This window comes from Genypterus blacodes, unplaced genomic scaffold (assembly GCF_046128005.1).
Source record: "Genypterus blacodes isolate CSIRO-AG114 ecotype Tasmania unplaced genomic scaffold, CSIRO-AGI_Gbla_v1 ptg000096l_1, whole genome shotgun sequence".
NCBI lineage: Eukaryota > Metazoa > Chordata > Actinopteri > Ophidiiformes > Ophidiidae > Genypterus > Genypterus blacodes.
In genome coordinates, this window is record NW_027466900.1 from 85,551 (window position 1) to 102,500 (window position 16,950).

General features: G+C 45.8%; 2 protein-coding genes across 4 annotated transcripts in view; both read right to left on the reverse strand.

Moving 5' to 3' along the window:
• Nucleotides 1-927: 927 nt before the first annotated feature.
• Nucleotides 928-11,244, reverse strand: orc1 (origin recognition complex, subunit 1). The gene is made up of 17 exons (XM_076159401.1): nucleotides 11,002-11,244; nucleotides 10,790-10,917; nucleotides 10,177-10,349; nucleotides 9,493-9,934; nucleotides 9,143-9,401; nucleotides 8,868-8,933; nucleotides 8,662-8,769; nucleotides 7,861-8,098; nucleotides 7,279-7,385; nucleotides 6,580-6,681; nucleotides 6,334-6,505; nucleotides 5,502-5,609; nucleotides 4,861-5,010; nucleotides 4,531-4,650; nucleotides 4,263-4,432; nucleotides 3,811-3,898; nucleotides 928-3,406 (listed from the first exon to the last, which is right to left on the reverse strand). Exons 1-17 carry the CDS (start codon nucleotides 11,094-11,096, stop codon nucleotides 3,212-3,214), a joined length of 2,721 nt encoding a protein of 906 aa, XP_076015516.1. The 5' UTR covers nucleotides 11,097-11,244; the 3' UTR covers nucleotides 928-3,211.
• A 467-nt stretch (nucleotides 11,245-11,711) lies between these two features.
• The window catches only part of pik3r3b (phosphoinositide-3-kinase, regulatory subunit 3b (gamma)), a 51,145-nt gene continuing 45,906 nt past the window's right edge, over nucleotides 11,712-16,950 (reverse strand). For all 3 annotated transcript variants that reach the window (XM_076159407.1, XM_076159406.1, XM_076159408.1), the window contains 3 exons: nucleotides 16,825-16,899; nucleotides 16,372-16,542; nucleotides 11,712-15,981 (listed from right to left, as the gene is read on the reverse strand). In XM_076159407.1, coding sequence (XP_076015522.1) covers nucleotides 15,783-15,981; nucleotides 16,372-16,542; nucleotides 16,825-16,899 — 445 coding nt within the window. In that variant the 3' untranslated portion in view covers nucleotides 11,712-15,782. The remainder of the gene's footprint in view (nucleotides 15,982-16,371; nucleotides 16,543-16,824; nucleotides 16,900-16,950) is intronic.

Consider the following 16,950-nt stretch of genomic DNA (forward strand, 5'->3'; position numbering starts at 1 on the left):
CATGTAGAATAAGAATTCTGCCTCCAGTTAGTGGTCAATATGCAAACACGGCTGTATAGTTTTATGTTCAGGCTACATAACACTAACTAACCTTTGAGTTGATCTGATAAATTTGGAGGATTTTTTGCATCTTATGTCGGCCAATCACGGAGGTCCTTCCTCGCAAATAGTTGTGTATTTGCTCACCAACAAAAACAAATTTTGCTCACAGTGAGTGCTAATATTTTGAAATCAAAACAGTCCATAACCAAGTTTGTGTGTTTCAGTAACGAAATACACGTAAACATCAACCACTTTTCTGCATAAACCTTGTTGACGTTTTGAAATCACATGTTAGCAGATGAATATTGGTATGTATGTCCCTGGTGTTAATGTTGTTGTGAGTGTCTGTGTGCAGCCACATGCTTCAGCTCCTCATTCTCTTCATCTATGACTTGAAATTCGGGACTTAAATAAAAACTTCCCAGTTGAATGTCCAACACATGAAGCATCATTCATCCTGAATTGTGTATATTATGTGACTGAAAATGTATAAAAAAAATAAACAATTAAGTAAAATGTGATGAAAAAATACATTTGTTAAAGCAGTAGAGAACAGCAGAATCTGACAGGTTTCTGTTTTCTCAACTTGAGTTTGACTGAAGTGCTGCATGCTGTGTGTTTCTAAACTGCTCCAACAGTTTACATTCAATTAAACGTTATCGATGACTGAATGCTTCACAAACTTATTTTATGACTTGACACCAAGTTAGTACACAATACTATTATCCTATGTAGGTTTGCAATAATACTCATTTCATACATATATAGCTTAATCACAATGATCAGGAAAAAAGGCCCAAGAATATTTTGGTCTTTTTTTACAAAACATTGAATTTATTTTACTTCATCTACAAATTTCATCCCATGTAACATTTGTACAGCTTTAACAGTGTCTTTAATTTTGATCTCTTTTTGACATTTCAAATAGTTTTCTTGACTGTTTGGTATAAACATAAAGTACATAAAGAACAGAACCAGATTGAAATGATTTCCACACAAATGTACACTAAACTTGGCTCATTTTATGGCATCGGGCCGACAGGTGTTGGAAAAACAGCTTGGTGGAGGCAAATGTCCATCAATCCCTCACTGTACTTTACATTTGAAGTCATTGGTTTTTTGACAGTTTCGGTTTGCCAATATAATCAACCAATCAGCACTACATCTAATAAATATTGAGGTTAAAGATGAGGGTTTAACAGCACCACAGAGGTTAAAGCTAAGATTTTAAAAGATGCATGTTGAGCAGCTTCCTCGCCCTCATTTTCTAAAAGAAACTAAATATCTGATCATCTGAACCACAGCAAGATCAATCATACATGATCTGCTGTGGACACTGTCCTCTATAGAAACACCTTCATGCTGTCCTATCTGTGCTGCCACACACACACACACACTCAGCTGTATGTTCTGTTCCCTCAGACTCTTTATGCAGTCTCCATGGCAACAGTGTTGATGGCTGGTGTTGAGATAAGAGCTCCATGAAAAAGGGATGAATACACATTTCTCACTCGCCCACTCACTTGCTTTGTTTCATTTCTCTCACACACGCACACGCACACACACACACACACACACACACACTCACTCCTGTTCATCTTTTCTTTTATCAGTGTTTATGTGTTTATATTATGCAACATGAGACAGCAGTGCAACACACAACCTCTCAACTACCAGAACACCCTGGTTACCCTTTAGCAACCATCCCACCTGCCATAGCAACCTCCCCATACCTTAGCTGACCCACCGCTCTAACCCTGTCTCTCTCTCTGTTTACCTTCATCTCTCTCTGCCTTTCTTCATTTCCTGCAGGCAATTCAACAGCCAACATGTTGCTATGGTGACAGCAGGAATGTGTGTGTGTGTGTGTGAATAAGTTTATCATTTCAATTACTGTAGAGGCTGTGTGTGTGTGGTCTGTATTATTCAGTCTTATTTTGAAGGCAGCTGTACTATGAAGGAAGCTCAGCTGACCTCCGCCCTTGTTTACATAAGATGACTTGACAAAATCCAAATACAATCAGATTTACTAGACATCACGACGCTGCCCATAAGCAGACTTTGTGCTTTTGTGTGTGTGTGTGAGTGTGAGTGTGTGTCAGTCTCCCTCTGTATTATTCTAAGTCTTATTTTGAAGGCAGCAGCTCGATCAGAGATGAAATTGAGTTTCTGCTGAGTTTGGACCAGAACAGCTGAGCAGACAGCAGCCAATCACTGCCCTCTGCTGGCAGTCATGACAAATGACAACTTAGAGTTGCCATCGTGTTTAGGTCTTCATTTATTTTAGTAACTGCAGAGGGACAGACAGACAGAGTTGTGTTGTCCTTTTAAGGGGTAAATCACACGAAACGTCACACACGTCAGCTGGCAAAGAGCCGCGGTTACCATAGGTTCCCAACCCCTGCGCTAGTGGGTCGCGGGGTCGCTGGAGCCAATCCCAGCTGTCAACGGGCAAGGTCACTCTGGACAGGTCCCCAGTCCATCACAGGGATCACAACTCACATTCACACCTACAGACAATTTGGAGTCACACATGTTCTCCCTCGCAGACAGGGGGAGAACATGCAGACTTCGCGGCCCCATTCTCACAACCTTCTTGCTGTGAGACACACTTGCTAACCACAGCACCACCGTGCCGCCTGAATCAGACATGAATCATTAAAAGGAAAATAGTTTCTCACATAATTTCTGCAAATTCAAACACTGAATAACTTTGTTTTGTGTTAAAGTTGCAGTTTTATTGTGAAACAAAAATAAGATTCACACTTCAGTTAAAATATCGACAAATCTCCACATTCATAAAGATTTAATGTGCTAAACGTTTGTGTTTGAGTTCATCAGTAAACAAACATCCTTCATGGTTAAATGTTTATTGAACTGACAAATTGTATTTTCTTGTAGTTAAAGTTCATGAGCGCACTCTCTATAAAAGTTATTACTAAAACAAACCTACGATGGACCGCAAACCACTAAGTCCCACAAGGGCAGGACCTCAGCAGGGTCATGACCTCAGCAGGGCCATGACCTCACCAGGGCCATGACCTCAGCAGGGCCATGACCTCAGCAGGGTCAATGGATCTCACCTTGGTTTCCCACAAACACCTGAGTCGTTTCCATTTCCTGTCCAGAATCTGAAGCATTAACTTTCCTGCGTGAGGCGAGGGATTCATCAGTCGGCCTTGAGGGCGTAGAGGACGTCATCCTGGCTGACGTTCAGGCGAACGCGCTGCAGGATTCCCGTGCGGCTGGATTCCAATAGCAACAACCTGCAAGCTCCCAGACGCTGACACGCCGCCTGACTCTCGGACACGCCGAGCGGCTGCAGACCCTCCACACGACTCAGAGCCTGCTGCTGCACCCACACCTGACAGGAAACCAGAGCAGCACCTTTAGATGGACCAAATACCTTCTAAAGAGCTAAAGATCAAGCTTGGTCTCTTCACCGGTTCTTTGTGATTTGCCATCAAACATGTCTGACGTTCTATGGTCAAATTGGGCCCGTTGTGATGTGTGACGGCCTGTAACAGGGCGAGCCTCGTGTCAATGTGAAGAGACGAGCTCACAGCTCCACCTGCTGCTCAGGAGCTGAAGCAGATTTGGTGGCTTCCTTCTTTCAGACCGGTTAGATCCCAATCCCAATCCAGCTCCAGGTCAGTTTGTGTTTCTCTGCCTCTTTCTCTGGCTGCATTAAACTTAACCAACAGAGTCTGTGCACATCTATGCTGACACACGGGGTCACAGAGGTCATGTTTGAGCTTTTAATTTTACCTGTTGAAACGTGGCCTCCTCTAGGCCCAGCCTCCGAAACTCAGCGATGACGGCCCTGAGGAAGAGCTGCTCCTGAACCGACGCATTCCTACAAACAGTGGGAAGAAAAGAAAAATTCACACCTGGAAAATGAACCTGTCTGACGCCTTCAGCCTCCCGTCCGCTCAGCCGCCCGCAGATATTTGCGCCTCTCTTTGCTTGTGCAGGTACGTAAGTGTCCACCAGGAGGCAGCGTCACATTGGCACAGTACAGAATGTGGAACGCACCACCGCAGTACCTTTGGTCAAACAGACCAGAAAATAATTCTGCATTCTGCTTTTCCTCAACAGAAATGAGATGTACAGTAGAAAGAATATAAGCTTCACTGTGGCTGAAGACGGTTTGGTGTCAGCAATGAACCTCCAATCTGATGTCAACTTCCTGTTATGTCGGTGTCAGGAGTTTCACTCACTTGATGGCAGCGACGTAAGCAGAGGAGAACATCTCCTTCAGTGCCTCCATCACGTGACTCATTCCCACCAATCCTGTGGCAGGAGGCTCGACGGCAGCGTGCTCGCAGATCTCGGTTGCTCGGCGACAGATGTCCAAACAGCGGCGAGCGTCGCCCGACAACGCAGCCACCTGGAGAAAACAGGAAGCCATAAAAGTGTGTGAGTGAAGGATGTCTGTGGCCAAATGGACTCAGGTGGGACGATGGGATGAGGCGGGTGGAGCTTCACCTTCCTGGACACCAGCTGGAGCGCGTCCTGCTCAAAGGCCTTCACCTTATTGAGCCGCGACATGATGATCTGCTGCAGCTGCTTGAAGCTGTACGGCTGGAACGACATCCTGGTCAAACCCTACACACACACACAAACACAGAGAAACATGCACGCAACCGCACACACGCAAACGCAAACACACACACACACACACACACACACACACACTTCCTGTTGGTGACGATAACAGTAAGATAACGTCTTGTCTCCTAACAACAGAGTCGTTTCCTAAGATGATACGACTGAAGTTTAACGTTAACATTGAGGAAGATGAGCAGAGACCCTCACCAGTCTGCTGGCCACTCTGTTGATCATGATCCTCTCAGGCAGGTCCATCGTGTTGGCGATGGTCAGAACCACCAGGCGGGCGTGGCGCCGTGTCGGCCAATCAAACAGATTGTACATGACGTTCTGTTTTCTGGTCCATAGGAGGTCCAGCTGAACACAAACATCAGGACTGAATGATGTCAGCGAGTCACGAGGTCAGAGTCTTTACGTTGTCTTACAGGATCTCTGACGTGTTTGAGGATTTGTTTACATGTCAAGTACCAAAAACTACAACATGCAGAGAAGTCAGAGAGCAGTGAAGTGAAGAGGAAGCAACAAATCTTCATCAGGTCAAACCAGGATGCAACTCTAGATTCATCCAGAGTCTGAGGAGCTTCTGAGATGTTTGTTGATTCTATATCCACTATTCTACATGACATCATTTTGCTCGGGGTTCCATTTGTTGATTTGTTGTATTTGTGCCTTTTTAAATAAAGTTTAGGTCAAAGAGAATTTTCAAATCACTGCTTTCTGTTTTTACAACAACATGGATCCATAAGGGTCCAGTAAAGAGAAGAAGAACATCTACACACTCACAGAGGAGCACACAGAGGTAAGAAGATGAAGAAGTTGTGTAAATTTGGTGGAGTAGAAATTCTTACTTCGTCCACCAGCAGCACAGTGGCCTCCTTCCTGGGGGCGGAGTTACTGAAGCGTTTCTCCAGCAGAGCTGCTGCGTGATCAGCTGTGACCTTCTGACCTGTGAGCTTCTACAGGAAAACAAGAGAACAAGAGTCAGTGCAAGTCTCTCACTCACTCTCTCTCTCACCCTCTCACCCACACTCTCATTCTCTCTCACTCACTCTCTCTCTCACCCTCTCACCCACACTCTCATTCTCTCTCACTCACTCTCTCTCTCACCCTCTCACCCACACTCTCATTCTCTCTCACTCACTCTCTCTCTCTCTCACCCTCTCACCCACACTCTCATTCTCTCTCACTCACTCTCTCTCTCTCTCACCCTCTCACCCACACTCTCATTCTCTCTCACTCACTCTCTCTCTCTCTCACCCTCACTCTCATTCTCTCTCACTCACTCTCTCTCTCTCTCACCCTCTCACCCACACTCTCATTCTCTCTCACTCACTCTCTCTCTCTCTCTCACCCTCTCACCCACACTCTCATTCTCTCTCACTCACTCTCTCTCTCTCTCACCCTCTCACCCACACTCTCATTCTCTCTCACTCACTCTCTCTCTCTCTCACCCTCACTCTCATTCTCTCTCACTCACTCTCTCTCTCTCTCACCCTCTCACCCACACTCTCATTCTCTCTCACTCACTCTCTCTCTCTCTCACCCTCTCACCCACACTCTCATTCTCTCTCACTCACTCTCTCTCTCTCTCTCACCCTCTCACCCACACTCTCATTCTCTCTCACTCACACTCCCTCTCGACTATGCGACTCTGCTACCTGAAACTTGTTTTCCACTCACCTGCAGGATTTGGACGTACGCCTGATGAGGATCTGTCATCTTCATGCCGTTGATCTCGATGAATTGAAAGGTTGGGATTTCGTCCATGTCTGAGGCGTTCTGCAGACAGCGCATCACCTCGTGGACGGTGGCCGTCTTCCCTGTACCTGGGACACCGGAGATGTACATGCACCTGAAACATTCACAGGTTTAGATTCACTCAGTTTGTTGATGTAACTTTGTGGCGTCACGCTGCTGTTCTCTTACCCTCCTGTTCCGTCAATGATTTTACTTTCCACAAAGCTGTAGATGTTCTGGAACTCCTGCTCCCTGCAGGGCAGAGACTCGGGCACGGCCGACACATGTAACCTGAGGGAACACGGCAGCACGTGTTACTGTTACTTATAAGGCAAAGTGTCAACATGCATTCATTCCCAACGTGTTTCCGTGTTCATGTGCACGTGTGTGCGTGTGGAACCCAAAGAAAACTTTACACCAATCCTCAGCTGAGCCAGAAGCAACCTTGAAAATTGAGTCTTAAAGAAAAACAGCAATTGACCGGTACGGGTTGAGACCAGCACTTTAAAGCTCCACAGACGAGTCTACGGACAGAAGGTCAAGGGAAGCTAACCCTAACCCTAACCCTACAGACAGAAGGTCAAGGGAAGCTAACCCTAACCCTAACCCTACAGACAGAAGGTCAAGGGAAGCTAACCCTAACCCTAACCCTCCGTATGCACAGGGCTCAGGTTAACACAGTGACCAAGATGGGTTTCAAAGACTGCTGGGTAAAAGATCTGCTCTTCCCTCCTGCACATACTTCAGTCAGAACTGTATGTGGAATGGAGGAAATGTAAGAGTATCTTGTGGTGCCATCAATCATGACCTTCATTTGAAGTATCGCTGCCTGCTAACGCCAGATTTTGTGCTTATGGGAGGAGTCAAAAGATCTGCACGCTTTCCCACCTCAATCTGGCCTCCTCAAGCACGTTGGCAGGCCGCCTGGCTGGCAGCGAGCGGCTGGGGATGCCGGGCGTAGCGTTGCGAGGGGTCCGCGGTGTGCCGGGCGTGACCTGATGATGAGACACAGTGACATCATCGTACTCCTCCATTATCGTAAACGAGGGCTGTGAACACGCCCACCAGGCCGACTTCCTGTCTAAGCTCCAGGAATCAAAACGTGATGAGATCAAATAATACAGAGAATGTGTCATCATCATCATAATAACAATAACAATAATAATGCACGTGCGTGCGTGCGTGCGTGCGTGCGTGCGTGCGTGCGTGCGTGCGTGCGTGCGTGCGTGCGTGCAGGAGGGGGGCGCAAACTTCCCAATGTGTGCAATTTGCATTTGTGTGTATTTTGCATTTTAAGAAGCATGTATGTGTGAAGCATGTATGTGTGAAGCATGTATGTGTGAAGCATGTATGTGTGAAGCATGTACGTGTAAAAACTGCATAAAATGTAAAAGCATGTATTTGGAAAAATAACTTCTCAATGCTGAGATAATCAAATGGGTGCTCTTCTTCTTCTTTTTTAGGTTTTACCTTCTTGCTGGGAGTTTTGCACGGCGTCCTGGTCACAGATCGCTTTTTTTTTGTGGAACAAGGTGTATGTGAGCCCACCGCTCCACGTCTGCTCTTCTTCACCACATCTTCATCCTCACTGTCCACCACCCCCTCATCTTCATCCTCACTGCTGCTCTGGACCTCTTTCCTAGAGGGGACAAACTCATCTCCATCCTCTCCGTCTGAGTCGACGTCTTGATGCTTCTCCAGTAGATTCCTGATGTAAAACATTACAACTTTGTATTTAGAAACAGCTGATATACTAAAATAGATAAGAACCAGCATGACAAAACAATCAATCACATTTAAATAGGCCTGCAGAGAAGGTGTGGGAACCACTGCACTCAGTGAGCTGTGTGATGATGTAATGAGGCTAACTCCTCCTCACATCTCTGTTCTTCTTCTACTGTTTCTCCTCACGAAGCCCTGCATGTTTATCTGCTCTACATCCTCTCAGCTGCTTCATCACACAGCTGCAGACTGAGGAGAGAAGGACCAGGAAGTTACTGTAGAGATCCATGACAACATACAGAGCGTTCAGGGTCAAAGGTCACAGGTCCACATATTAGTATGTAACATGTTCATGGATCCATAAGGGTCCATTGGAGACCTACAGACCTGAGGAGAAGAAGAACATCTACACACTGACAGAGGAACACACAGTTCACAGGTAACTATGAAACCCTTACCCTGACACTAACCAACTCCTGAACTCACACAGCCACACAGACATTCAAAGTGAGGTCAGAGGTCAGAGGGAGCGTTTCCTCCCTTACTCACAGCTGCTTCCTGATGCGTGAAGAAACAAGCTGGGCCGACTTCCTCTTGGAGGTCCTTGGCGTCGTGGCTGCTGGCGGCATGGGAGAAGTTTCATTGTCCGATTCAGGCCTGAGGACACACACACACACACACACACACACACACACACACACACTTAGTCATCTGATATTTCCCAGCATGCAGAGCGATCATGTTCATGGACTCACAGCACTCCCAGGCCGGTTTCCTTCCTGGCTTTCGGGGCGTCTCTCCTTCTGGATGGAGTGGAAACTCTGAGGACAGACAGGATGAGACATGAGACAGCCTGTACTGCCATGGAGACACAAAGGAAGACGGACAGAACGCACAAGACCTGTGACTCGTTCAGGAACAGAGGGACACACACACACACACACACACACACACACACACACACACACACACACACACACACACACACACACACACACACACACACACACACACACACACACACACACACCTTGTTGTGTCTCTAGCAGATGAAGGTGGACCGTCCATTTGAGCAGAGGTCAGTTTGTTGATGGAGACGGTGGCAGGTTTCAGCCGGACGGGGCCATGAGGGGGCGCTGGTCCCAGTCTTGGTCTCCTGAGCGGTGTCAGACTGTGGGACAGCGGCAGAGATGACGAGACCTCCTGATGCAAAATCACCTCCGACTCCAGGTCTTCATCCAGCAGCTGGCTGAGAACGTCGTCATGAGTCGCAGTCTTCTTCCCTGGACCTGATGGGAGGAGCCAATAGTAACCGTGACAACATGTTTATTATTATTATTATTTTGTTAAACTCCGGATGCAGAGTGGTTCTTCACTCACTGCTCAGCTGCAGTTTCTTGCGTACTCCGGGCGTCCTGGCGATGGCGCTCCGCCTGCTGGCGCTGAGGCATTTGGAGGACGACAGCTTGGAGGCGGAGTGCAGCGACTCGGCCTCCCCGGCGCCGACCTTTCCCGCGCTGATCATTACACGGCCGCGCGTGGCAGAGGACGCCCTCCGCATGACGGCGGGGTCGGGCGTGGGGAGGGCGTGCCCAAACGGGCCGCCGGAGGCCAGAGCCGTCGCGGGTGGAGAGCAGGGAGGTGAGGGGGGGAGGGAAGGCTTAGGGAGAGGAGGAGGGGAGGAGACAGGAGCGGGTTTAGCTTCGCCTTCCAACAGGAAACTGTCCAAGACCTTGAAGGTCTTTGTGTCCCAAGACAGCTTCACGTACAGAGAGTCCCTGTCCCCGTCAGGGAAGGCAGCAGCTCCCACCAAGTGTTTGACCTTTGACCCAAAGCACAGACACACAGCTCTCATTAGAGTTCAGGCCTCCACCGAGCCAAGTCGTTCACTCATTAGCTAAAGAACAAGCCACGCCCACTCAACTTTGGCTGCCAATCGGCTCAAAACCAAAGATAAAACTTAAGTCCGGCTTCAGACCTGAAGACTTACAGTTTAAAACCGCTGAACCGTTTTACCCAGAATTCATAGCTAGACAGTGTGTGTGTGTGTGTGTGTGTGGACACCTGCACAGTACTGATGATGGACTCCACGTCCACCTCGTTGTCACAGCTCTGTCCTTCATAGTAGAAGATCTCCTGAGGATGTGGATCTCTGCCCAGCAGCTTCAGTTTGCTCAAAGGCACTTCAGACACGCGCGCAAACCACTGAACCACCGCCTTCTTCTGATGCCCGCTCTCTGAAAACCACAGACAACATGTGAACACGCACATAGACATATAAGATGAAACGTATTCAACGCTTCAAGTACAAACTGTTTACATGCTTAGTATGATAAAGTAGAATTGAATTTGAACGGACAGTCGCTCATCAAGATCCTTTAAAATAAAACTATAATTCTCTCACTTTGCCCACTAATGTGTTCATGTCCCTGTTAGTTAGCATTTCTCCTGCACAGGTGGGTTAGGGTCACAGGTTCAGCTTAGGGTCACAGGTTCAGCTTAGGGTCACAGGTTCAGCTTAGGGCCACAGGTTCAGGTTAGGTAATGTTGAGTTGACTCTAACAAGCGTAAATCCATTTTATGTTGGTTTTCTCTGGAGTCTTCCTGGTGTTGTGGGTCTGTAAAGCCCTTAGAGACGTGGATGTGATATTGGACTAAACTAATAAAATGGACTGACCGTCGCCAAACAGCTTGGTGACCCTCGCCACATAAGGGTTCTCCTCATCCTCCCCCTCGATGAAGATGTGCTGCCCGGTGCGGATGACGGTGGTCCTCGGCAGCCCCTCCGCGCTGATGAGCAGCGAGCTGCAAACACAAACAGGTTGAGCTTTAACTGCAGTGGAACCATGAGGTCAAAGTAGTTCAATGATCCGTAGCGCCACTGCTCACTCGTATTCATAAATCTTTAGCTTCCTGTCGAAACTCTTCTGCTTTCCGCCCCATTTATAAACTCTCCGCAGCCTCCGTCGGGTAAAATATCTCATATTCACTGCTCACGTTCAGAGAGCGTCTAGATAAATTAACTGGGCGCGGATTTAATGTTTCTCCTCGCAAAAATGATTCAAAAACGAAGATGTGCAGGCAAACTCCTCAATCGTCAAAGAGAAGCGCAGGCAGCTTTTCGCCTAAAAATGTCGTAATTTCCGTTTCCTCAATTTATGGACCAATCGTCTCTCACGATGTTGGCACCGGAAATGAATGCATGGAAATCTTTCAGAATAAAACGGTGGATGAAAATACGCACAACAGGACGATGTGTTTACAAGTTAAACTCTCACTAACTCACTTCTGATTTACTCTCTCGGGGTGAGTGTTCCCCTAAAACAAGCGGCTCATGACCCTTGTTGTTGTTTCTTCTACAGCACAAAGATAGAAGTTCTGCCCTCCACAATAAAGAAGAACAACAACCTTTTGTCACTCCCACAAGTGAGAAATTCAGTTTCCAAATCACATGCAGTTATCACATGATGCAGTCTCTCTCTCTCACACACACACACACACACACACACAAACACACAGTCATATATACAGCAATGATTCATGACATATGTATCGAAAGTGGCTGGGGAAAAAAAGCTATTTGCTTGTATTTGATGAAAATATTTTCTTTATTTTGCAACAGAACTGCTTGTGGCATAAACGTACATGAGATCACAAACAAATGGAAAATCTACAACCAACAAACTACTGGAAACATGAAAGTTAAGATTCTGTGACCAAACAAGAGAACATCAGCATCCTCTACAAACTCCACCTGAACATCCTGGTACTTTGTTAGAAAGTGGGCGGGGCCATTTGATCACACAATCACATGGCCTCTGTATTTTGGTGCAGCGATAATTAAACATTGAGAGGCTGTGAAGGAATGAGAGCCAAACACCAACATTAAACTATAAAAGGACACAAAGATTCAGGACAATCAGTTTTTTTGTTGTTTTGGCCCCTCAGTTGTTTCAGCTGATGTTTACATTTGTTCTATCAAGTTGATTAGAAAACACCATAAACATACAAATAACAGCTGTTTAAGTTTTTAAAAAATCTTTTACACACAAAAACACCATAGTACCAAATATGCATGCTGGATACTTTTTAAATAATCATTTTATTTTTTTTTTAGAAAAGTTCTTTACTCTGAAACCTTTATGAAACTGTGCAGCATAAGAACAAAACAACAAACGCTGTCATCTGCAAATAAAACTTTGCAGAACTGTCAACGCAGAATAATAAAGAAAATAAAGGTGCTAACGGAACCAAAAACGGCAGGAACTGTTTTTGGTCCCACAAAAAGCTTTGAAACAAAGACCCCTCAAACTTTAACAACTCTGATGTTTGAAGGAACATTTTGTCCATTTGAGGGAAAACTCACATGGATCTCTAGCTTATACTTCCAATAAAAGGGAACGTTAGTTAAACACTAACCCTAACCCAAAACAGGTATTGAGCAGCGGCGAGCACCTGAAGGGACATCGTGTGACCTCAGGATGACTAGTTGTGCTTGCTGTCCGTGAGACACAGCAGAATAAAGTGTGGTAGTAGTTGTAAAGGACAGAAGAAAATACTTACACACACTCCAGTTAGTGAACATCTGGTTTGGCCAAACCCCTAAAAAACTGAAAACCTTACAAACAGCTCCATCATCGCCCCCAAAAAAGAACATTTAACAAATGGAGAAGGACGTCAAATACTGTTGAGGCTCCGGGGAAGGAGAGAAAATCCACTCAAACATCCAACTTCCTGTTCTTCAGATTCACCGCAACTTTTACAATGAAACAACAAAATAAATATACATAAGTGCATTCAATCTTTAAACTCTGATCCAAAATTAAACAAAAAATACATCAGTTTACCAAAAAAAGATCGGAATCAAAGTGAAAACTCCCAAATGTGCAAATGAGAGAAAACTGATCTAAGATTTATAAACTCAACCTCAAACAATTTGACACTAACGACACAAACAGACAAAGGGTTCGAGGTAAATAAAGGTGCTGAACCAAACAATAAAGAACCTACATGTTTTCATTCAGGAACCTGCTACTTTATGGTTCCTTCAAGTCCTTCAAGACCTTGAAAGTAAATGTTCTTTAAAGAAACAAAGTTCACGGCGCGGAATCCAGCTGAAGATTAACAACCAAACAACATATAAGGAACCCGAAAAAGTAACTTCTTGGAGAGTTCTTTGGCGAAACAACATGAAGGTCCAGGTTCTTCAGCTGCAGTATCATATCCTAAAAGCATCCAAGAACCTGAACCGTCTGTGAACCCAAAGCACCACACAAGGAACCTGAAGAGCCCAAAACTATATGAAGGTTCTGACGTGTGTCCAGCTTCAGATTGGAGATATGAAGGCAATGACTTTAAAAGAAACATTCCTTCACATGTTCAACTATTTAAGAGAATGAGAACCAAAATCTTTGGTCTAAAGAGAGAAATTAGAACATTTAAATCTCTGAAATTCAGCATCTGAGTAAAAAACGTGTCAGAGCTTCAAACACAAACATATTCAGTCATTTGTGCCGTTTGAACTGAGACCTGGAAACGTTTCCTCTGAGATTCAGACACATTCAGACTCCTGTCCTCGTTAAGTCTGTAGCTCTACCTCCTGTCCTCGTTAAGTCTGTAGCTATACCTGCTGCCCTAGTAAAGTCTGTAGCTCTACATTTGTCGTAAATCTGTCATAAACTCTTTGATCACCTGACAACAAAGCAAGCCTTTGTTTTTTAATAAATGTATTTTTTATATAAAGACATTCTACAGTGACAAAAACAGTTCAAGTCATCGATTTCGGGATTTCCCATTTCAAAAATAAAACCAAAAGTCAGCAAAAGTACAAAGAAGCCTCTGTCCTGTGATGACATCATTGAAACGATGTCTCTGACGACAGGAAGTCACGGGACACAAGGTTCAGGACGTGAAGCTAAATGCATCGCCATCTTTCTTACTTATGTTACCTTACTGCTAAACATCAAAGGGCTGCCCTAGTAACCAGCCTTAGTAACCAGCATCTCATGTTTGAGGCTCCATCACAGTTCATCAAATCCCTAGTAAGAAGAAATATTGATGACGTTTACGCAACATTGAGGTAAACAGTCTTGAGGTTTGCCTTTGTGTTTTGGAACACATTTGCTATTATAAAGGATTTTTAATTCTACCAAATGATTTTGTTGAATCAATTAACATTTGAAAAGTTAACAATGTAAATCTGTGGTTAAAACGATGTCGAACTCCTGGATTCTTCTTAGTTTTGTTTTGATCATCCTGCCGTGACCTGGAGCTCCATCGCATCAGAAACATCTAGAGAGCCAATCAGGACGAGACGTCTGTGTTCCAGGATGAACGGAGTTCAGAAAACATTTGACTGGTGAGAAAGTTGAGCGACAAATTCAAATACTAACGAGGATCGAGGACGACAAACTGACTTTGACTCTGAAACGGTCCCTGCACTCTGGGATCATCTTTGAGGTCAAAGGTCGGCATTAATCATCAACAAAGCAGCGGATTGCACTTTAAGTTTTCAGAATTTGGTCCTCATCGAAGCTTCTTTCAGTCTTCACACTGACTCGGGACCTTCTGCTCTTGTTTAAGTGCTTCATGTTTCTCCATTACGGGTCGCTTGGTGGACATACAGTCGGACTCTGCTGCGTGTTTACTAGCATTCAGTCCATCAATTCTTCTTCTTACACTTTGGTTTGGTTTAACTAAAGGTTCTCCAGCGCCTCTTCTCCACCAACGTGCTGGTTGAGCCAATCTGCTTTTCCACTAACTCACCATGGTAAAGCTGTTCAGGCGACTCGTACTTCAGTCGAGCTCCAGTGCCGCTTTTCTTCAAGTCTACATTAGGATTCCGGTGGACTTTCTGAGCCGTTTACTATCCGGCTTTACGAGCTTTGCTGCGTCATACTGGGTGAATTGGTTTCCTCCACGTTCACATCTTTATCACACCAAACTTAGACCAGCGCATATTAAGTCTTCTATGACACAGTTTGGTAGATGTCATTGATCTGACCTCTGACCTGCTCTCTCCAAAGGGAGGATGTGTTGTCATTTGGCTTCTCCTTGTCCATGAGTGATTTTGCAGTGGACACGGTTCTCAATCCGCTCCAGCACGGTGGAAAAGGGCTGTGAGGAACATTTTCACAAAAGTTCTCGATGGCGTTGGTTCTCAATCGTGCTCGACACAGAACACGTTTGAGAAGCAGCACTTTTAAAAAAAACTCCTTTCCTATAGGTCTTCATGAACCTGCCCCCAAATCAGAAGTCAAACCAGATTCAGAAACGCTTAGCAACCCAAAGAGGATTGTGGCCAACGTCCTGCTCCATCTGACTTTGGTCTCTGGCTTCAGCCCCACGAACAAAAACCATTACATCACAAAAACTGGACCTTTTTTTGTTCCTTCTCTCAGGGTCAGGGTTCAGGGTCAGGGTCACCCTAACCTGAACCTCTGACATCTCCTCCATTTCCTTTCTTCCATCTCTTTTTTCACATTCACAAACATTTAGAACTTTGTTGTGCAAATCAAGCAGTCTTAGACAGAATGAGCTGTGTAAAAATATATATGTAACTCCAAGGTGGCTGACATGTTTGTTGCAGCAAGTGTTCAAGTGTTTCTCTCCATCTACGGTTGTGTTATGGTACACAGCCCCTCTCTGTACGTGAGTGTGTGTGGGAGGTTTCATCTCCGTCCGGAGGTCAGGTGTGTGTAGACGGGGTGGGCCAGGCGTATGTTGAGCGAGTCGTTGTGTTGGACCAGGGAGGTGCGGTGGTAGTGGATCACCAGCTCCTTCAGGCTGCCGTACAGGTTGTAGGGCTCCGCAAAGCCGAAGCCACCAGGCGTGCTGTAGATGACGCAGTGCTTCACCTCGCCGTCCACGCTGCAAACACAGAGGGGGATGGGCCAGAGTGGAACACGTGAAGGGTTGTGGTACACGCATACGACAGGAGGAGGTATCAGAAGGACAGAAGATAGACCAGTCTTCACTGTGTATTCTTTTAGTAAACTGCAGAATTACAACAACAGGACATCAGGTGAGGCTGACGGTGGCGATTCAGGCTCTTTGGTCTTTATGCAGGGACAAAGAAGAACTTTGTCTTTTCTACCTCTAATACCTGCCCCTGGATGCAATTGGTCCAAATATCACAAGGCCAAACTCATGCAAGCAGGAAATTAAGCAAGGAAAGGTCATTTAAAGCTTTCATATAGCTATGTTCTCATCTCCTCTTTGCAGTCCAGTGATGCTGAGATGGTAAATGTCTGTACTTACACAACAGAGCAGGCGTAGCAGCCCTTCTTGCTGCTTTCACGGATCAGGAACGCACCGTCCGCTTTTCCCAGCAGCAGCTCCTCTGCCTGCGTCCTGTTCATGGCCCCGACAAACCAGCTCTTCTCTTCGTAGTGAGGCAGCTTGTCATCTTCCTCGCTAACCAAGTGCCCCCTGTGTCCAAACACACTGGCTTTAACATGTGTACAGGCACATTAGCTTCTTTAGCTATGAGCCTGGTGTGTTGCAGGTTTGAGCTCAAAGGTTATGATCTGCTTCAGCTCGTCTGCTTCAGCTGGGCTCACTGCTGAAGCCGCTCCAGAGGCAGAACAGACAACAAAAGGCTCCTACAACACTCAACTAAATATTGCACAGTTGATCCAAATATCACATGATTTGTTAAGAAACTGCCGTGGTGTAAACACACTGATTAGACAAACCAAAGTACACACTCACTCGCCAGCGCTGTCGTTCTTGAGTCCGAGCCAATCGTTGATCCGTTTCTGACGTACGCCTTTGTGATTGAGCCATCTGAGGGGGAGGAAGAGGAACTGAATGATTCAACTCTGCTGGAATGCTGTT